The sequence below is a fragment of the Selaginella moellendorffii genome, unplaced genomic scaffold, assembly GCF_000143415.4.
Source record: "Selaginella moellendorffii unplaced genomic scaffold, v1.0 SELMOscaffold_38, whole genome shotgun sequence".
NCBI classification, from domain to species: Eukaryota; Viridiplantae; Streptophyta; class Lycopodiopsida; order Selaginellales; family Selaginellaceae; genus Selaginella; species Selaginella moellendorffii.
Genome location: NW_003314299.1, coordinates 1,283,197 through 1,304,471, shown reverse-complemented (window position 1 = coordinate 1,304,471; position 21,275 = coordinate 1,283,197). Strand labels below are relative to the sequence as shown.

The 21,275-nt window shown below is 46.0% G+C and overlaps 3 protein-coding genes and 2 pseudogenes across 4 annotated transcripts; 2 read left to right on the top strand and 3 right to left on the bottom strand.

Annotated features, from left to right (window-relative positions):
• Positions 1-7,519: 7,519 nt before the first annotated feature.
• Positions 7,520-8,977, top strand: LOC9658666 (allene oxide synthase). The gene has a single exon (XM_002978781.2). The coding sequence runs from the start codon at positions 7,520-7,522 to the stop codon at positions 8,975-8,977; it is 1,458 nt and encodes a 485-aa protein (XP_002978827.1).
• Positions 8,978-9,473: 496 nt separating this feature from the next.
• LOC112349420 lies at positions 9,474-11,478 on the bottom strand (annotated as a pseudogene).
• A 298-nt stretch (positions 11,479-11,776) lies between these two features.
• LOC9658665 lies at positions 11,777-13,535 on the bottom strand (annotated as a pseudogene).
• Positions 13,536-16,964: 3,429 nt separating this feature from the next.
• Positions 16,965-18,550, top strand: LOC9658662 (allene oxide synthase). Its single transcript, XM_002978780.2, has one exon. It carries the CDS (start codon positions 17,032-17,034, stop codon positions 18,487-18,489), a length of 1,458 nt encoding a protein of 485 aa, XP_002978826.1. The 5' UTR covers positions 16,965-17,031; the 3' UTR covers positions 18,490-18,550.
• A 432-nt stretch (positions 18,551-18,982) lies between these two features.
• Positions 18,983-21,274, bottom strand: LOC9658661 (probable polyol transporter 6). 2 transcript variants are annotated; one of them, XM_024683576.1, is made up of 4 exons: positions 21,245-21,274; positions 21,104-21,164; positions 20,727-21,050; positions 18,983-20,673 (listed from the first exon to the last, which is right to left on the bottom strand). In XM_024683576.1, exons 3-4 carry the CDS (start codon positions 20,923-20,925, stop codon positions 19,067-19,069), a joined length of 1,806 nt encoding a protein of 601 aa, XP_024539344.1. In that variant the 5' UTR covers positions 20,926-21,050; positions 21,104-21,164; positions 21,245-21,274; the 3' UTR covers positions 18,983-19,066. The 2 variants fall into 2 exon arrangements, with proteins under 2 accessions (XP_024539344.1, XP_024539345.1); XM_024683577.1 differs by lacking the exon at positions 21,245-21,274 and having other exon boundaries at positions 21,104-21,184.
• Position 21,275: the final 1 nt, after the last annotated feature.

Here is a 21,275-nt window from a genome sequence, read left to right as displayed (position 1 = left end):
TGGGACTTGTGGAAATGTGTTATAACAACTCACCACATTCGAGCATCGAGGTGAGTCCATGGGAAGTCATCAATGGGCAAGCTATTGAAGGTCTTGTGGAACTCAGCGTGGCCGAGTATCATGGAGAGTTACCTGCAGTGGAGGCATTCACGGCAGAAAGACTCAACATTTGGAATTTGGTGAGGGATTCCTTGGAACAAGCTCAACAAAGGCAAACCAAGTACGCGAACCAGAAGAGTCAGGAGGTAGAGTTCCAAGCTGGGGAGAAGGTGTGGCTGAACACCAAGAACCTTAGGCTACCAGGTGGGATCAGCCGGAAGTTGACCCAAAGGTAAAAATGCATGTATTCCTGTAAATGAATTGATCTTGAGTTCAAGCCGTACTTTGAGGATCCACTTCGCAAGGACCAAGTAAGACCTTTACCTGAGGTTATCCAAGGGGAAGAGGAATACGAAGTCGAGGCCATCCTCAATGCGCGCAAGAGCAAGCGACAAGGACGCGAGGTGAGAGAGTTCCATGTGAAGTGGAAAGGATTTCCACACTGCGAAGCAACATAGAAACCGGAGGAGAACTTAGCGAACGCGCGAGATCTAGTGGAGGAATTTCTGCAAGGCAGAACTCTATATACTTATGCAAAGTTCAATTAAAGTATCAATTTGTGAAGTTGAGCAATGGCATATGTTGGGACCCGAAGGCGCGCCGAAGGTAAGCTAATTAGCATGGGTTAACTAGGTCGACCAGGCATAGGGAACTACGCCCGACTCCCCACGGGGATGTCGAATCCGTAGACATATTCTACGGAGGTTGGGTTCGAGTCCCAACCCCCTAGTAAAGCAAGGTTGGGTTCAAGTCCCGACCTCATACTAGGGCATGGTGAGGTGAGGAGTATAGGGACACCTATATTCTATTGTCATGGGCTCTTGGCCAGGGAGGCTAACTTAAGCACACCGCTAAGTGGGGGGATGCCCTTGGAGACATGGTCAACAAGTCATAGGATAAAAAAAAGACGTTTGATGTGGGCATCGAACTTCTTCTATGGGTGGTGGAGTTGTAAGGAACCAACTCCCTGAGGTGTCGTAGGCTAAAGGATCCCCGAAAACATGACCGAAATGACAAAGAGTTCATCGGATGGGACCGAGTCGAAGTTCAAGTCCAAGACCGACTCTAAGACCGAGTTCAAGATAGAGTCTGGGATCGAGTCTGAGGCCGAATCGGAGACCGAGTTCAAGACCGAGTTCGAGACAGAGTCCGAGATCTGAATCGGGTCCGAGACCGAGTCTGAGGTCGAGTCCGAAGTCAAGTCCAAGATCGGGTTCGAGATCGAGTCCGAAGTTCGGTCCGAAGTCCGGTCCGAGATAGAGTCTAAGATCGAGTCCGAGACCAAGTCCGAGTATTAATACGGGTCAAGGGGTGAAAGCCCAAAGCGTGCGTCTCCCGGGGGGAGGGGGGTTGCACGGGGTTCCAAAAGTATAGTAGGGATAGTGAGGTTTAGGAACCAGTCTTGAAGGAACTCTTTAGTGGTGCTTCCAAACTGACTTGAGGTTAAGACTGGGGCCGAGGGGCCTTGGGTGGGGGTGAGCATGGACTCAGGTGGTGCCGGAGGGGCCACTCAAGGAAGTGCTCAAGAGCAGCTCCCACTCCCGAAAGGGAAACCAATTGCAGTGCTCCCGGCTCATATGAAGTGGTGCCCCACTTGAGTACCTTGTGGCTCATTGGTCCTCGCCCTTCCTAGGGGCTTGGGCCTTCCTTTCGGGATAGATGTGGGGGGGGGTAGAGGTACCTATACCGGGCCGTTAGGCCACGGTGTTTCGCCTTTGTGTCCCGAAGCAAGTGTTGCACCCAAGGCTTGGGATTTAGAGGGTCCCATGATCAAGTCTTGTTGTACCAAGGGATGTTAGGAACCTGGAGGCTTGGTATGCTTGGCTGCTTGTGCCTGTGGGAAGTGTAGCCGAACCTTAAGTCCAGTCTAACCTGGGGAGGGGGATTATGAGAGATTTGGGAATCCATGGATGGATGGCTAACACTTCGTTGCTTGTGCAGTGAGTAGCTGAAAGAAAGTAGGACCAAGTAGGAGCTAGTACAATAGATGAGAACCTTGGCAAGGGAACTTAGCAAAAGTCAAGGCAGTGTTAGACAGATAGTCGAGGTAAGCTAGCAAATTGGAAAGGAGAATTTTATGGCTTACATGTAAGCATAGAACTAAGAAGTAGGCTAGAAAGTTGTAGTGCATTCCAGCACTAGCATAACCATTTCAAAGTATGACACTTGATTTCATCACTTGCATGCCAAAATCTAAGGGTTATGATACTTTGATGGTAGTTGTGGATTGGTTGTTGAAGATTGCACACTTCATTTCAACTGTGGAAATAATGAATGTGAAGCAAGCAGCAAAGCTCTTTTTCTATGAAGTAGTGCGGGTTCGTAGTCTTCTCGAAGAGATGATCTCAGATAGAGATTTGAGATTTATGGGGAAGTTTTAGGGCACACTATTCTAGTTGTTTAGTACCAAGTTGAAGTTTAGTATAGCTTATCATCCTCAAACCAATGGACAAACCGAACACATGAATGCTCAAGTTAAGGATTATCTGCGGTACTATGTTGTGGCAGATCAACATGACTAGGTTGAGCATTTGGACACAACAAGTTTTTTTTTATAATAACACATTTCACAATGCTATTGGTTGTTCTCCATGGGAGATGCTGCAAGGGAATGCTCGTGGGGTTTCTCAACAAATTGTTGTACCAAAACTAATGTCCAAAGTGTTGGTCTCGGCCATAAAGACTTATGCAGAGCAGCTACGCCAAGGTTAGTCTAGAGCTACTAAGGCAATGGGCAAAGCTCAGGATAGGTATCGACGTGATAAGGATCAACATTGTCAGGATGTATCCTATCAAGTGGGAGATCAAGTGTAGCTATCTTCCCAGAACTTGAATATTAAGGGATTTTTATCTTGGAAGTTATTACTAAGATATGTTGGGTGTTGAAACGCATTGGTAATGTATCCTATCAATTGGATCTTCTTGCAGAAATGTCCAATGTTCATAATGTATTTCATGCCATACACTATGGATGTTGCACGTCAAGAAGAGATTTGTCTGCCATCAATAGTTATGGATGATGAACCTGAGTATGAAGTGGAAGCTATTTTGGGTACACGCTAGCTGAAACGTGCCAAACGTCAAGAGTATCTAGTTACATAGAAAGGTTACCCAGTTTGTGAATCAGCTTAGGAACCTCTTAGGAATCTTACACATGCTCATGAGCTTGTCACGAAGTATGAGAATCATAATAAAGACTAGTTTTTGTAAATCTTGTAATAAATCTTGCAAATCAATAAAGTAATATATTTCTATAAATCAAAGTTTTGTTTCTCTCATTCGTTCGTACTTGGGTCAGTTTTGGCAAGTTGATTTCAGCACTTCGATGCATGGCTTCAATCCATAACCATGGGGATAACTATTATAGACTGATCACAAGTCCCCACCTCTCTCGATGACTCATTTTTGCAAAGGGGAATGGTTGTGTAAACAACTTAATCTGCCAACTTAATTTAATAGTTGTCTAAATCTTCCCGACAGGGTTGATTTCTTGCTTAGGGGAAGTTGGGCATTTGGCCTTCTCCCTATATCCCTATGGGTAAGGATGTATCATTCCTTTGTAATCCGAGTGGTACTTGGAGTAGCAAAGGTGGCTAACTCCATTAGTCATTACCTTATCGGTGGCGGCTAAAGGGTGTTTGAGTCTTAACATCTTGGGATGTAAAAGAAAGGTTGTTCCATAATTCATTTAAGTCAGTGTGTTTCTCACATAGTGTGCTTTCTGTTAACTTTTGGAGTTGTTTCCTTAATGGTTTGTTAGACTCGGATATGCATCGACAAGGATGTCAATCTTCCTTAAGGGGGGGAGATGTCGCGAATGTGACTTCGGGTATCAAAAGATACTTGTCGACCAATCCTTACGGACACTCTTTCCTTACTACTATGACAGTAGGAGGTTAGTACTATTGGTTTCCTTTATTAACCCTTCTTGTCCAAGTGTTTGTAAACTGAACTTAGCATTTGTACTTGGCTGGATAAGCATAAGGATAATATTGCTGAATGATAGCTTACCGTGTCTGTCAAACACCCTTATTATCATGCCCTTTGTGTTAGTCTCGTTTCATTCCATAGGCTAATTATGAACAGTGTCTAGATTTGTTAATTTAGCATATCTACAGAATGTAAAGATTGGCTTGAACACAATAGTGTTTGTCCCGTGTCTAAATTTGTAATCTAAGGACATTCCATATTTAGTAAGTTTTAAGTTTGTCCCAGAGACTAACTCCTAGTACTAAAGGACTAAGGGAGGCTTGGGGTGAAAGCCCAAAGCGTGGGCTATGGGGTAGGGATAGTGGTTGGAATGTATATTTGACCACCTAAGACATTAATTTGGCTTCTATTAGGTTGTGTCGCTCCTTGTTCTGTATCCGGCTTGGGTCTAAGCCCAAGCTCCACGCTGCTCTAGTCGGTGGAGTACCCTCCTCCTTGTGTTAGGCCACTAGTATGCCAAAATCGTGCCAAACACCGTTTAACACCATTTTGCGTGTAGGTGCTAGATATGGGGAGTTGGTGCTCATGGGATTGTACTAAACCCTCGTTTTGTAGTGCAATAGGCTTGAAGTTTGGCTCCAAATTTAGGTGCGCTACACTAATCCTCACGAATGACTGCACTCAAACCATTGTACCATTGTAGTGTCATCCCTTGAAGACACATGGGAAATTCACACAAATGCTAAGCATCATCTTAAGAATGATATGTGATAATCACCGTGAAGTGATTGAACCAATGGTACACATCATCCCTAGGATTCCCACAAAAGAATTCTGACTAAACTCGAGGATTGACAACAAAAGCAAAAAGAACTATACCATGCGCCATGAGTGCCACCATCAATTAAGTTTGATTGTTCAACTACAATCATATAACATCGAGCAATTGCACCAACTGCTACTCCAGAGTCAAAGGAGGTTGTTACTCTGCCATAATGATAAATGAAAAAGAAAGAATGAAAAAGAAGAATGTGAGAAAAACTATAAGAAAAAGGAAGATTTAAACAATGCAAAAGCTAGATCTGTGTGTGTGTGTGTGTATGTATATGTATATGTATGTATATATATATATATATGTATTAATAATTTTTTGCATGCAGCATTTGCTTAATAATGGTATTATTTATATTATTAATCTAATTGATCAAACGGAAGTTTATAATTATGAACATGTTTATAATTTATAACCAGAAGATTAATTTAGATGGTAGAATAAAAAAGAATATACAAGAAAGTGTTTTAGAAAGTTTATAAATTATAAATATGTTTATAAATTATATATGCAAAATTAATCTAACAACCCTTAAAATCCTAGAATATCTAAGCATATTTTAAGTATATCCATTCAGGACAACACAACATTAATTATCCTCCATAATCACTCCTTTATACGATAAAATACATTCAAAAAATGATTTATCCAACCTAAAAAGTAGTAATTTTTTATATTGCATAATTACTTTTAAAAAAAGTCCAAACTGTATCGAGCATTCTATTATATTTTAACCCTTATTCTTTGCACATTTTTTTCTGGACCTATTGTACAAAACTGACCTTGACATCCTACCAAAATATACAAGAAGGGCCTACCTTGTATATTGTATTGCTTGTTATCTGTTTTCATTTTGGCTTTTAAGCTTGGTCCCTGTGGATGACCTCTCTGATTTGGACCCAGGCTCTTTATGCTTGAGGAGGCTGAAGAACACCAATGTTAAAGATAAGTTTTAGGTCCTTGTTTGAAGAGAGTAGTGACCTAAATTGGGTATTAAAAGTAATTTGGCGGGAAGGAATCCAAGGCCTACCAATAACACCGGATGAAGGTGGAAAATTAACAAATAGTGTCAGCTAAAGAAGCAGCTGTCTTACATTATAGTGTTCTGATTCTGTTTCCAAATTCTTTTTGAAAGGGAAAGAACAACTACAACCATATAGCATCGAAAAATTGCATTAACTATTACTCTAGAGTCAAAGGAAGAGGAGGTTGTTACTTTATCATGAAGATGAATGAAAAGGAAAGAGCAGAAAAGAAGAATGTGAGAAAAGCTATAAGAAAAAAGAAAATTTAGGCAATGTAAAAGCTAAGTCTAAAGTAAAATCCCAAATCCAAGCAATCTTCATGGACAATCAAAATTGCCCCTCACGTCCACCAATGTGAGTGCATGGAATATGGAAAGAGAATATATATTAACTAGCTCAAAAACTCTAATCTATATATGAGAGCAAGTGGTCTGGATTAAAACTAATCCAATGGCTACCAAAATCCTATTACATTAATATTAGTATATGGCATCGTAGTCATACACTTGGCACTTGGACCTCACACACACACACACACAGATATATATATATATATATATATATATATATATATATATATATATATATATATATATATATATATATTTGTGTGTGTGTATGTATGTATATGTATATATATGTATATATGTATATGTATATGTATTGATAATTTTCTGCATGCAACATTTGCTTAATAGTAGTATTATTTATATTATTAATGGAATTTTATAATTATGAACATGTTTATAATTTATAAACAGAAGATTAATCTAGATGGTATAATAAAAAGAATATTCTAAAAAGTGTTTTGGAAAGTTTATAAATTATAAACATGCTTATAAATTATAAATGCAAAATTAATCTAACAACCCTTAAAATCCTAGAATATCTAAGCATATTTTAAGTATATCCATTCAGGACAACACAACATTAATTACCCTTCCTTTATATGATAAAATACATTCCAAAAACGATTTGTCCAACCTAAAAAGTAGTAATTTTTTTATGTAGCATAATTACTTTTTAAAAAAGTCCAAAATCGAGCATTCTATTATACTTTCCTTATTCTTCGCACGTTTTTTTCTGGACCCATTGTACGAAACTGACCTTGACATCCTACCAAAATATACAAGAAGGGCCTACCTTGTATATTGTATTGCTTGTTATCTGTTTTCATTTTGGCTTTTAAGCTTGGTCCCTGTGGATGACCTCTCTCGTTTGGACCCAGGCTCTTCATGCTTGAGGAGGCCAAAGAACACCAATGTTGAAGATAAGTTTTAGGTCCTTGTTTGAAGAGAGCAGTGACCTGAACTGGGTATTGAAAGTAATCTGGCGGGAAGGAATCCAGGGCCTACCGATAACACTGGATGAAGGTGGACAATTAACACATAGTGTCAGCTAAAGAAGCAGCTGTCTTACATTACAGTGTTCTGATTCTGTTTCCAAATTCTTTTTAAGCTTGGACCCTGTGGATGATATCTGTCGCTTGCACCCACGTTCTTCATGCTGCAGGAGGTACTATAGAGACCACCTTGCTTAAAAGCCCGAGCTTGTGCCCAACACAAGCACACCTTGTACTCAAGTACTGTGTTCTTAGCAGCTCAAACTTCACTTCTTTGCATCAATTGCAGTGATGAGCAACGACAGGAACCTGGAGGTGAAGCGCGACGTGCCCGGTGAATATGGCGCACCCATACTCGGCTCCGTGCTGGATCAGCTGGACCGTTTCTACGGCAAGAATTTCTTCGAGAAGCGGAGGGACGAGTACGGGAGCACCGTCTTCCGCGTCAACATGCCCCCCGGGCCACCTTTCTTCCCCGATTCCAAAGTCATTGCGCTGCTGGATCAGAAGAGCTTCCCTGTCCTGTTCGATCTCACCAAGGTGAGCAAGAAGAATGTGTTCACCGGCACCTACGTCCCGAGCACCGGATTCACGGGCGGCTACCGCGTGCTGTCCTATCTCGGACAGGAGGAGCCCAAGCATGCGCAGCTCAAGTCGTACTGCATGGACATCCTCAGCAGCAACCACGACCGTTGGATCCCGGAGCTCCGCGCGGCAGCGGCTGCCGGATACGACGAGTGGGACGCCGAGCTCAACAAGCCGAAGAAGTCCGGGGGGCTGCTGGGCGGAATTGTCTCGGGGCTGCTCCCGGATGATCCACCGGAGCTCAACCCTGTGCTGGGGAAGATCGCGCTCCGTTTCCTGACCAAGACGGTGCTGGACAAGGATGCAACCGAGGGGAATGCGCTCACCGAGACCGGGATCAAGCTGTGGATCGCACCGCAGATCGCCCCGGTGCTCAACGCGGGCCTGCCCGCCGTGATCCAGGAGCCGCTGCTCCACACCGCGCCCATACCCTTCATCATCGTGGCGCCCGAGTACCATAAGATCGTGCGCTTCTTTAAGGCCAACGGGGAGCGCGCGGTGTCGCTGGCGGTTCCGCACGGTATCGACCCCGACGAGGCCCTGCACAACCTCGTCTTCTTCATATGTTTCAACACCTTCGGAGGGTTGACCATTCTGTGGCCCGCGCTGTTCAAGCATGTGAGCGACTTTGACGAGTTTGACCTGCAGGCGGAGCTGCGGGAGGAGGTGCGGCGTGCCGTGGGCCGCGGCGGCGTGGACGCCGCGGCACTGGGCGCCATGCCGCTGCTGCAGTCCACGGTGTACGAGGTGCTGCGCATCGAGCCCCCGGTACAGTCGCAGTACGGCAAGGCCAAGGTGGACTTTGTCCTTGAGACGCACGTTGAGGCGTTCAAGATCAAGGCCGGGGAGATGCTGTACGGGTACCAGCCGCTGGTGACGCGCGACCCGGTGGTGTTTGAGGAGCCCGAGAAGTTCAAGCCTCGGAGGTTCATGGGGGAGGAGGGGCAGCGCCTGCTGGAGCATGTTTTCTGGTCGAATGGCCCCGAGACGAGCTCGCCCAGCGTGGACAACAAGCAGTGCCCCGGGAAGAACTTTGTGGTGTTGGTTACCAGGATCTTGTTTGCGGATTTCTTCCTGCACTACGATTCGTTCAAGCTTGGGGATGCGTTCATCAGCGGTACCTCTTCGGTCTATCCTTTCACCGAGCTCAAGAAGCGAGCATGAAATGAAATGCACTAGTGTGTATGTATGCAACTGTAATAAAAGTGGGGATTAAGTAAATATAACTAGATAGATAGTTGTGTTTATAGTCCATGAGAACATGAGACTTTTTGGAAGAAAAGGGAAGTTGTCATTCAAGCATTTGCTATATGTTTCCATGGGACTTTTTTGGGAGAGAAGGGAAATTGTCATTCAAGCACTTGCTATATGTTTCCATCTGGGAATTGGGGGCATGTTACTTTAATGAGCAATGCCCTCTAGTCTTCCATAATACTTGCTTGTGTTCCCGTCAATGTTGGGAGGTCGTGGGTATGGAAGTCTAGTGTGGGAAAGACATACCCTAACCGCATGTCAGTCGTATATGACATGTGATAATAAATATACTTTTATTTACACCTTTTCAATTGCACACAATCACCTTTTGATTTGCTATGGTTGTTAAAAACACAAAACTTTTTTTCATTTAATAATTTAGTTAAAATAAAAATACCCAAACACTTAGTTCAAACATTGCCCTGTTTTGCAGCAATCAACTTGACTTTAGCTAGCAGCTTCTTGTGAGATTCTTCATCATACATTCCTTGCTGCCCAAGCCGCCACCACTTTCTTCATGGCTCGCCTCCACTTCCAAGTGCTCGTGAGGAGCACTCCCCACGTCCTCGTACTTGAAAGATTGGCCTCCCGCCACTGCCGTGGATGAAGAAAGCTCCACAAGCTCTGGCGATCCAGCGAGCATCCCCTCCCGCTCAAACATCCCCGCGATCTCCTCCAAACTCTTCCCTTTGGTCTCGGGAACCAGAAAGTAGATGAACACCACCGACGCTGCCGCGATGCCCGCGAAGAGAAAGAACGTCCCGGCCAGTGACAGTGCCTCGGAGATGCTCAAGAACCTAAGCCCGATGGTGCCGCTAACCAGCCGGTTGACGAGCAGTCCCAGGCTCACGGCTTGAGCTCGGAGCCGGAGAGGAAACACCTCAGAGTTTAGAACCATGTTGATCGGCCCAAATCCCACCGAGAAGGAAGCCATGAAGACGCAAATGGCGGTGATGATCAGAGCTAGAGCTACGTCCGAGCTTCCTCCGGGGGATTTAGCTGTGGACTGGACTGGAAGGTGGCGATGCTTGCTCGGATCCATGGCACTGTCGTAGAAGACAAAGCCGAGAGCCACTGTCGCCAGTGACGCTGCCATCCCGACGCTGCTCGCGAGAAGCAGTGGCCTCCGGCCGACTTTATCCAGCAAAGACGTTGCCACGAGAATGAAAGCCGTCTTGGTGAATCCTACTGCCACTGTGGTTCCCAGAACTCCTGCTTTGCTTGTGATCCCGGCCTGGTTAAAGACCGCTGGGCTGTAGTACACGAGAGCGTCGATCCCTGAGGCTTGCTGGAAGAACTGGATACCCAAGGCCACGATGACCATCCTTCTCACGGATGGAACCGGCCACAGAAGCTCGTTCCAGACTCCTTCGCCTTGGCTCTTGCCGGCTTGCTGGTTGAGCTTCGCGGCTGCCATTATATCTGCCAGCCTTTCATCCGCTTCCGGCTTGCTTCTCGAGGTCTTGAGAAGGACCACTTCCGCCTCGGGTATTCTGCTTTGCATGACGAGCCACCTCGGTGATTCTGGCATGAAAAGAACACCAACGGCCAGAACGATCGCTGGGATGCATCCTGCCCCGAGCATCAGCCTCCAGCTGAGTCCCGCAGACAATCCCGACAGTAAGTAGCTGACAATGTATCCCAGCAGTATTCCCACGTTGATAAATATCTCTGGAAACGAAACCAAAGCACCCCTGCTTGCTGCTGGTGCCAACTCTGCAGTGTAGACCGGTGCTATCATAAGCCCGAATCCTACTCCTATCCCTGCCACTATACGACCCTCAGCAAGATACCAAAATTTGGAGCCAGCCCCATCACCCCTGCTCCGAGAAAGAATATGACGGAAGCTATTGCCATTGTTTTCTTTCGGCCAATGGAGTCCGAAAGCCTGCCTGCTAAAACTCCGCCGACTAAAGATATCAAGTTTAGCGAGCCTACCAGAACCTCTTCCTGTAGCTCATGAATTTTCAGATCCTCCTTTATGAACAAGACTGCTCCGCTCATGATACCAATGTCTGGAAGACACAAAGTTAAAACTCAATGCTAAGTAAAGAAACAAAACACATACCATATCCAAGTAGCACAGAATTCAGAGATGCCAAAAGGGCGCACCAAACAACGTATCGATAAAAATGCTTCCCTGCTTCTGTGCTAGTCGACAACAGCTGATACATGCTTGTCTGCTTCGAGCCATCGTTCACCAGGAGGCCTGTATCCTGTGTAAACCCCCTTGAATCTGAAGGCTCGCTTCTGCTCAAGCCTTCCATCTTTCTGTGAGAGAGATCTAAACTCTCCACGGAGAAAATAACCAGACAGATCTATGTCCTACTATCAGTCGTTGGGCGTACCTTACGGCCGAGAGATCCAGTAATCGCATCTTCGTCACTGCTTAAGAGACTAGATGAGAAACGAAAATTGAAAGCATAAGTATACTCAGAGTGGCCGAAGACGATGACCACTGAGCTACGCTGCGTGAAATAGAGCGATTAAAACCCCAAAGAGGACAGTTTTATAAGGATAAACGCATCAGGTTCTTCTTTCTAGTCACCTGTAACTGGCGTCAACGCTCACACCCAAAACGGATCCCAGAAGTTCGGAACAGGATTTCATACCTCAAATATCATATACAAGCCTTCGAGTGTAGATTATTGAGCACTAAGTTAGAGCTCTGCTGGCCCACGTAGCGTAAAACACATTCTAACCAAGTACCTAGCTACCACACGCTAAGCAGTTCTCACGATTCTCGAGTGAGAAAACCATCTGCGCTAATAGCTCTTCTGTCGGTTGACTTTGTAGGACTCTGGTACAGAAGAGATGGCTAGATAAAACCGTAGAAAATAATCCTACCTTTAATGAGGCCGTATCGACAGTGAACTTGATAGCGTCCGCAGCAGCTTGCGATCGTAGATAATACATACCAGTCTTTAGGCCCTGAAATTAATTTTGTTGAGGACAGGCATAGAAATCGCTAATATGCTGAGTGTCCTTACCCCTGACCATGCGTGGAAGTGTAGTGAAGTCAATTTGGTCGTTGTGGGCTGCTCCATATGAATGTTCAGGCTTTGGCTTTGGTCAATGTATGCTCCGCGTTCCACAGCCATATCAACTTGCTTGATCTCCCATACAGTCCTGATTGACATGGTTCAGAAAAAATAAAAACTTGTCCACAAACCAACCTGTATATTCAGATCCGGTGTCCATATTCCCAAATCAGTCAAATCGTTCAGCAGATGCTTGTTAACCACAACAAATTCACCACTGTAGCAGGCAACATAAGTATCACAGCTGATACAGAAAGAAGGCATACCTTAGAACGCGTCGAGCGTAAATATTGGATGTATAAGGCTCAAAACACTCGTTGTTTCCAAGAATTTGGCTTGTTGATGCCGTCGGCATTGGAGCAACAAGTAAGGAATTGCGTACTCCATGGCGGGCGACCATTTCCTTCGAGGCTGGCCAATCCCAACGACCAGACGGTATAACGTTCCACATAAGACTCCCTGGAAAGACAAATAATTGATAGAGAAAAAAATTAATAATCACTACCCGAACTTTACTGACTGGACTTCCAGGATATGTTTCATAAACTCCATATAATTCTGCCAGAACGGTTGACGTTTTCATGGCATGATAATAGATCGTCTCAAAAATGTCTTTGTTCAGCTCACGAGCCTGTAAAGAGAAACGTTACTCGGCTACATGAAAAAACGTTGTACCTCTTCGGAATCGAATGGGAGCCCAAGGAGAATAAATGCGTCAGCTAATCCTTGGACACCAATTCCAATTGGACGATGTGGAAGATTTGAACGCTTTTCTGTGTCAACTGGGTAGTAGTTGATGTCAATAATCTTGTTTAAGTTTTCAGTCACTACTGTTGTCACCTGGAAAAAATCTCCATGTTGACGTTAGAGAATGATGAAAGCTGTGTTACCTCAGCCAGTTTGTCAAAATCAAAAACTCTATTTTTGCATCCCTTGCTACCGACCAGTTTAGTTTCCGAGTTTATTCCTTGTTCACGGACAAACCGAGGTAACGCAGTGGATGCAAGGTTACACATGGCTGTCTCAGAGGGACTGGTATATTCCACAATCTCAGTGCAGAGATTTGAGCACTTGATAGTCCCCAGATTTTGTTGATTGCTCTTCCTGTCCTGAAACGGAAAAAAGCGTCAGAAATAAGAACTCCTTGACTTCACACCTTAAAAAATTGCCAGTTTCCATCTGAGTTTCCAAAATTGCAAACCAAAGTTTCTGACCTGATAAGGAACGTTTAGCTCTCCCCTGATAAACACCGCAAAAAATTAAGCTCGTAAAAGAATTAGGAGACTGACCTCCTTTTTATATCTTGTGTACAAGCTTTCAAACTCTTCACCCCAGCAGTCAGCCAATCCAGGAGCCTTGTTCGGACAAAACAGAGATGAATCGCTATTGCTCTTAACTCGTTCCATGAAAAGATCAGCGTTTCTCATGCCGGATATACCTAGATAATCCAAGGTTGCGAACTTCGAGGATTTTTAGTAGCTTTCTTATAAAAATTGTTAAAATGTTTTATTTTAAATAAGTAAACTCTCTATGCTTTTCTAGCTGCCTCACGCTCCCTCTCCAGCCGCCGCTGCTCCACTGCGTTCATTTCTATTGCTTGAAGATCAAGGATCCGTTCTTCCGGGTTACCGAGAAGTAAAGAATGTGATGCACGCGACCACTGGAACGAGGATGGCAGTGGAGCACCATGCAAGTATGAGGCTGCTGGATTTATAGACCGACTCGCCCTTGACAACAACGAGAACTTCAAGCCCTCGCTTTGTGATTGGAACTTGGTCTACCAGCAGCCCCCAGGTCGCAAATTTCCTCTCCCTCTGAAGCTCGGCAGGGGTGACGGCAATCACAGCAGAGTAAGATGCAACCGAGATGCTCACACAAAGCATCAATGTCTTCCATCGCCGGAAATTCGTCAAGTTCGTGAAGAGCCTGAGCTGGAGATTGATGAAAGGCACAGCTGCTGCCACGACGGCTATGAAGGCACTGGGAAGAGCTACTGCTGCCACCCAGAAATCCGACGCTGGATGATTGAGATCCAGGGCCGAGTTCTGCGCTTGAATGTAAGAGTTCTTACGTGAGACATGAAAGATCCCAGACATCAAGTCGACTGACGAGGTAATGGAATTGCTGCTTGAGGAGTTGTCAGCTCCAAGAAGGCAAAGGTTTCTGTGTGGCCTACTCGCAAAGACGACTCGCTGGGACATGTCGAATCCTGCTGCTTCTGGAGCTGTCTTGACCCTGAAATTTGTCCATGGATCAAAATCTCTCCCCCTGAGCTTTACAATGCTTCGGTTGAAAGTTTGTGGATCTAGCTCCATCCCCTTGCAAAAACCGAGGCCATTCGCATTGGCACGATCAGGATCGATGTTTCTCAAATCCCGCTTGACTTTTCGAGATGCGTGTTCCAGTTGGGAATGGTCAAAACTTTGGATCCAACAATGTTGCTCAGTACACCGTCTTGCTCTTCCCAGAGGGCAAAGAATGCATACTTTGTGGTACCTGGAATGGCTTGGATCACCACGGGCGTGAACTTAACACAGGTTCCAGCTCCAGCGTCGTCAAGACAAACAAAACCTAATGCCCACATAGTTCCCAAGCTCTTGATCTTTCCTTGGATTTGTGCTCTATGATCTTGGTTGAGAGAAGACCACCTTTCTCCGCAACTTCTGCCGTGAGGTTTCGACCCGAGAAGCTGGAGACCATGTACGCAAGAAAGGCCTGCTGGCTGCTTGATTGTAAATATGGAAGAAACTGCCACCAGTTGGACTTGTGGGATGAGTCACCATCCATGCTCAGGATTGCTGTGAAGCATGTTACACTTCGAAGATTGCCCTCGTGAACTGAGATTGACGATGCTGTTCCTCTCACCAGAACTGTAATGATCACAAAGAGAATGGCTCTTTTGTCATGATAGTATGCCCAACTTTCACAACTTGCTTCAAAATCTATGCAACCAATTTGATCAATCATGCGTACACGATCTTTAAGAAGAGAATATACCTATACTTATTCTTCATGAATGATACAGGCCTCAGGTAAGAAAGTAAGATTTCACCACTTCCGTTGAAGGAGATCCTACACACGAAGTCTGATTGCGCTCAAAGACAAGATATCACTCACCGAGGAAAGAACGCAAATCAAAACACCGAAATATCAGAATGGCTGTGCGGTCAATCAATCTTCTCATGCATGGTCGCGGCAGAACTAGAGGAGCTATCAGGTGCACCATTTGCTGGGACATGAACATAACCACAGGCTGAATGGTTTCACCTGCAGCCAGTTGTGGCCTGGCAGCAGCACGACGTTATGACTACCGGGTGGCTTCACCAGTCGCACCATTGTGGCTCGGTAAATGGCTTATACACATTATTGATTCTGTTCCAATAATTGAAAAATATATAAAAAGAAACTACTTTGTTAATTCAAGAAAATATTTAATTTATGAGGTATGATTGCATAAATAATAGTTACTTAACTGGACATAGGAATTAAAATCACCCTGTTTTGCAGTAATCAACTTGACCTTAGCTAGCAACTTCTTGTGAGATTCTTCATCATACATTCGTTGCTGCCCAACATGCCCCCCGCTTTCTTCATGGCTCCCATCCACTTCCACTTCCCACGTCCTCATACTTGAGAGCTGTCACCGCCGTGGATGAAGAAAGCTCCACAAACTCTGGCGATCCAGCAACCATTCCCTCCCGCTCAAACATCCCAGAGATCTCTTCCAAACTCTTTCCTTTGACCAGAAAGTAGATGAACACCGCAATGCCGGCAAGGAGAAAGAACATTCCGGCCAGTGACAGTGCCTCGGAGATGCTAGAGAACGTGAGCCCGATGCTGCCGCTAACCAACAATCCATCAGTAGTAATCTAATTTATGAGGAACAAAAGAAATTCCAAAAACAATTTGTCCAACCTAAAAAGTAGTAATTGGTTTGCATAAGTAATTAAAGTGATATTAAGAATGTAAATGTTTCAAACTCGTCATAAAGCCTGGTAGTGAATATATTTAAAATATACTTGGATATTCTAGAATGTTCAATTATCTAATGGTTGTTATTCATTTAGATTAATCTTGTATTTATAATTTATAAACTTTCTTAAACTTTTTCTAGTATATTATTTTTTATTCTATCATTTAATGATTGATATGCAATATGATTGCTTATAACTATAAACTTTATTTGATCAATTGGATTAATAAGTAATAATAACATTACTATTAAGCAAACCAAACATTGCTACATGCAACATGTAGCAATTAATTTTTTATATTGCATACTTACTTTTTTATGTTGCTTAATTACTTTTACAAAATTGAAAAACCTAAAAAAAGTCTAAACTATTGAAATGCATTCTATAATATTTTAACAATTATTCTCTGCACGTTTTTTTCTGGAGGAATAACAAACTGACCGTGACATCTTACCAAGATATACAAGAGGGGCCTATCCTGTATATTGTATTGCTTGTTACCTGTTTTCATTTTGGCTTTTAAGCTTGATCCCTGTGGATGACCTCTCTCGTTTGGACCCAGGCTCTTCATGCTTGAGGAGGCAGAAGAACAACAAAGCACCATGTTGAAGATAAGTTTCAGGTCCTTGACGTGAACTGGGTATTGAAAGGCGGGAAGGAATCCTGAGACCGGATGAAGGTGGACAATTAACGCATAGTGTCCGTATCTAGTTGACATCCCACCAAACAGCTGAAGAAAGCTGTCTTACATTACAGCGTTCTGATTCTGTAAGCTTGGTCCCTGTGGATGATATCTGTCGCTTGCACCCACGTTCTTCATGCTGGAGGAAATACTATAGAGACCACCTTGCTTAAAAGCCCCGAGCTTGTGCCCAACACAAACACACCTTGTACTCAAGTAGTGTGTTCTTAGCAGCTCACACTTCACTTCTTTGCATCAATTGCAGTGATGAGCAACGACAGGAACCTGGAGGTGAAGCGCGACGTGCCTGGTGAATATGGCGCACCCATACTCGGCTCCGTGCTGGATCGGCTGGACCGTTTCTACGGCAAGAATTTCTTCGAGAAGCGGAGGGACGAGTACGGGAGCACCGTCTTCCGCGTCAACATGCCCCCCGGGCCACCTTTCTTCCCCGATTCCAAAGTCATTGCGCTGCTGGATCAGAAGAGCTTCCCTGTCCTGTTCGATCTCACCAAGGTGAGCAAGAAGGATGTGTTCACCGGCACCTACGTCCCGAGCACCGGATTCACGGGCGGCTACCGCGTGCTGTCCTATCTCGGACAGGAGGAGCCCAAGCATGCGCAGCTCAAGTCGTACTGCATGGACATCCTCAGCAGCAACCACGACCGTTGGATCCCGGAGCTCCGTGCGGCAGCGGCTGCCGGATATGCCGAGTGGGACGCCGAGCTCAACAAGCCGAAGAAGTCCGGGAGGCTGCTGGGCGGACTTGTCTCGGGGCTGCTCCCGGATGATCCACCGGAGCTCAACCCTGTGCTGGGGAAGATCGCGCTCCGTTTCCTGACCAAGACGGTGCTGGACAAGGATGCAACCGAGGGGAATGCGCTCACCGAGACCGGGATCAAGCTGTGGATCGCGCCGCAGATCGCGCCGGTGCTCAACGCGGGCCTGCCCGCCGTGATCCAGGAGCCGTTGCTCCACACCGCGCCCATACCTTTCATCATCGTGGCGCCCGAGTACCAGAAGATCGTGCGCTTCTTTAAGGCCAACGGGGAGCGCGCGGTGTCACTCGCGGTGCCGCACGGTATCGAGCCCGACGAGGCCCTGCACAACCTCGTCTTCTTCATATGTTTCAACACCTTCGGGGGGTTGACCATTCTGTGGCCCGCGCTGTTCAAGAATGTGAGCGACTTTGACGAGTTTGACCTGCAGGCGGAGCTGCGGGAGGAGGTGCGGCGTGCCGTGGGCCGCGGCGGCGTGGACGCCGCGGCACTGGGCGCCATGCCGCTGCTGCAGTCCACGGTGTACGAGGTGCTGCGCATCGAGCCCCCGGTACAGTCGCAGTACGGCAAGGCCAAGGTGGACTTTGTCCTTGAGACGCACGTCGAGGCGTTCAAGATCAAGGCCGGGGAGATGCTGTACGGGTACCAGCCGCTGGTGACGCGCGACCCGGTGGTGTTTGAGGAGCCCGAGAAGTTCAAGCCTCGGAGGTTCATGGGGGAGGAGGGGCAGCGCCTGCTGGAGCATGTTTTCTGGTCGAATGGCCCCGAGACGGGCTCGCCCAGCGTGGACAACAAGCAGTGCCCCGGGAAGAACTTTGTGGTGTTGGTTACGAGGATCTTGTTTGCGGATTTCTTCCTGCACTACGATTCGTTCAAGCTTGGGGATGCGTTCATCAGCGGTACCTCTTCGGTCTATCCTTTCACCGAGCTCAAGAAGCGAGCATGAAATGAAATGCACTAGTGTGTATGTCTATAAGCTACTTTAATAAAACTGGGGATTATGTAAATATAAATAGATAGATAGTTGCCCGGTAAAGATGGGGTTTTCATCTTCTTCCCCTTTAGTATGGGTGTCGTTTAACATGACACTTTCTGGAAGAAAAGGGAAGTTGTCATTCAAGCATTTGCTATATGTTTCCATGGGACTTTTGGGAGAGAAGGGAAATTGCCATTCAAGCACTTGCTATATGTTTCCATCTGTGTTACTTCAATGAGCAATTCCCTCTGGTTCCATAATACTTGCTGCCGTGGTTGTGTTCCCGTCAATGTTGGGAGGTCGTGCATGGAAGTCTAGTCAAACCCTAACCGCATGTCAGTCGTATATGACATGTGATAATAAATCCCGACAATACTTTTATTTACACCTTTTAAATTGCACACAATTACCTTTTGATTTGTTATATCTTTTATGAAAACGTCTTTGGAATCCTGGCCGACAATTTATCAACACAAAACTTGAATTTCATTTAACAATTTAGTTAAAATAAAAACACCCATATTCTGAATCATCCCAAACACTTGGTTCAAACATTGCCCTGTTTCGCAGCAATCAACTTGACTTTAGCTAGCAGCTTCTTGTGAGATTCTTCATCATACATTCCTTGCTGCCCAAGCCGCCCACCACCTTCTTCATGGCTACCCTCCACTTCCAAGTGCTCGTGAGGAGCACTCCCCACGTCCTCGTACTTGAAAGATTGGCCTCCCGCCACCGCCGCGGATGAAGAAAGCTCCACAAGCTCTGGCGATCCAGCGAGCATCCCCTCCCGCTCAAACATCCCAGCGATCTCCTCCAAACTCTTCCCTTTGGTCTCGGGAACCAGAAAGTAGATGAACACCACCGACGCTGCCGCGATGCCCGCGAAGAGAAAGAACGTCCCGGCCAGTGACAGTGCCTCGGAGATGCTCAAGAACGTAAGCCCGATGGTGCCGCTAACCAGCCGGTTGACGAGCAGTCCCAGGCTCACGGCTTGAGCTCGGAGCCTGAGAGGAAACACCTCGGAGTTTAGAACCATGTTGATCGGCCCGAATCCCACCGAGAAGGAAGCCATGAACACGCAAATGGCGGTAATGATCAGAGCTAGAGCTACGTCCGAGCTTCCTCCGGGGGATTTAGCTGTGGACTGGACTGGAAGGTGGCGATGCTTGCTCGGATCCATGGAACTGTCGTAGAAGACAAAGCCGAGAGCCACTGTCGCCAGTGATGCCGCCATCCCGACGCTGCTCGCGAGAAGCAGTGGCCTCCGGCCGACTTTATCTAGCAAAGATGTTGCCACGAGAATGAAAGCCGTCTTGGTGAATCCTACTGCCACTGTGGTTCCCAGAACTCCTGCTTTGCTTGTGATCCCGGCCTGGTTAAAGACCGCTGGGCTGTAGTATACGAGAGCGTCGATCCCTGAGGCTTGCTGGAAGAACTGGATACCCAAGGCCACGATGACCATCCTTCTCACGGATGGAACCGGCCACAGAAGCTCGTTCCAGACTCCTTCGCCTTGGCTCTTGCCGGCTTGCTGGTTGAGCTTCGCGGCTGCCATTATATCCGCCAGCCTTTCATCCGCTTCCTGCTTGCTTCTCGAGGTCTTGAGAAGGACCACTTCCGCCTCGGGTATTCTGCTTTGCATGACGAGCCACCTCGGTGATTCTGGCATGAAAAGAACACCAACAGCCAGAACGATCGCTGGGATGCATCCTGCCCCGAGCATCAGCCTCCAGCTGAGTCCCGCAGACAATCCCGACAGTAAGTAGCTGACAATGTATCCCAGTAGTATTCCCACGTTGATAAAAATCTCTGGAAACGAAACCAAAGCACCCCTGCTTGCTGCTGGTGCCAACTCTGCAGTGTAGACTGGTGCTATCATAAGCCCGAATCCTACTCCTATCCCTGCCACTATACGACCACCCAGCAAGATACCAAAATTTGGAGCCAGCCCCATCACCCCTGCTCCGAGAAAGAATATGACGGAAGCTATTGCCATTGTTTTCTTTCGGCCAATGGAGTCCGAAAGCCTGCCTGCTAAAACTCCGCCGACTAAAGATATCAAGTTTAGCGAGCCTACCAGAACCTCTTCCTGTAGCTCATGAATTTTCAGATCCTCCTTTATGAACAAGACTGCTCCGCTCATGATACCAATGTCTGGAAGACACAAAGTTAAAACTCAATGCTAAGTAAAGAAACAAAACACATACCATATCCAAGTAGCACAGAATTCAGAGATGCCAAAAGGGCGCACCAAACAACGTATCGATAAAAATGCTTCCCTGATTCTGTGCTAGTCGACAACAGCTGATACGTGCTTGTCTGCTTCGAGCCATCGTTCACCAGGAGGCCTGTATCCTGTGTAAACCCCCTTGAATCTGAAGGCTCACTTCTGCTCAAGCCTTCCATCTTTCTGATGAGTGTGAGAGAGATCTAAACTCTCCACGGAGAAATTAACCAGACAGATCTATGTCCTACTGTCAGTCGCTGGGCGTACCTCACGGCCGACAGATCCAGTAATCGCATCTTCGTCGCTGCTTAAGAAACTAGATGAGAAACGAAAATTGAAAGACGTAAGTATACTCACAGAGAGGCCGATCAAGGTTATTACTGTTCACACCCACAGAGACGATGACCGCTGAGCTACGCTGCGTGAAATAGAGCGATTAAAACCCCAAAGAGGACAGTTTTATAAGAATAAACGCATCAGTTTCTTCTTTCTAGTCACCTGTAACTGGCGTCAACGCTCACACCCAAAA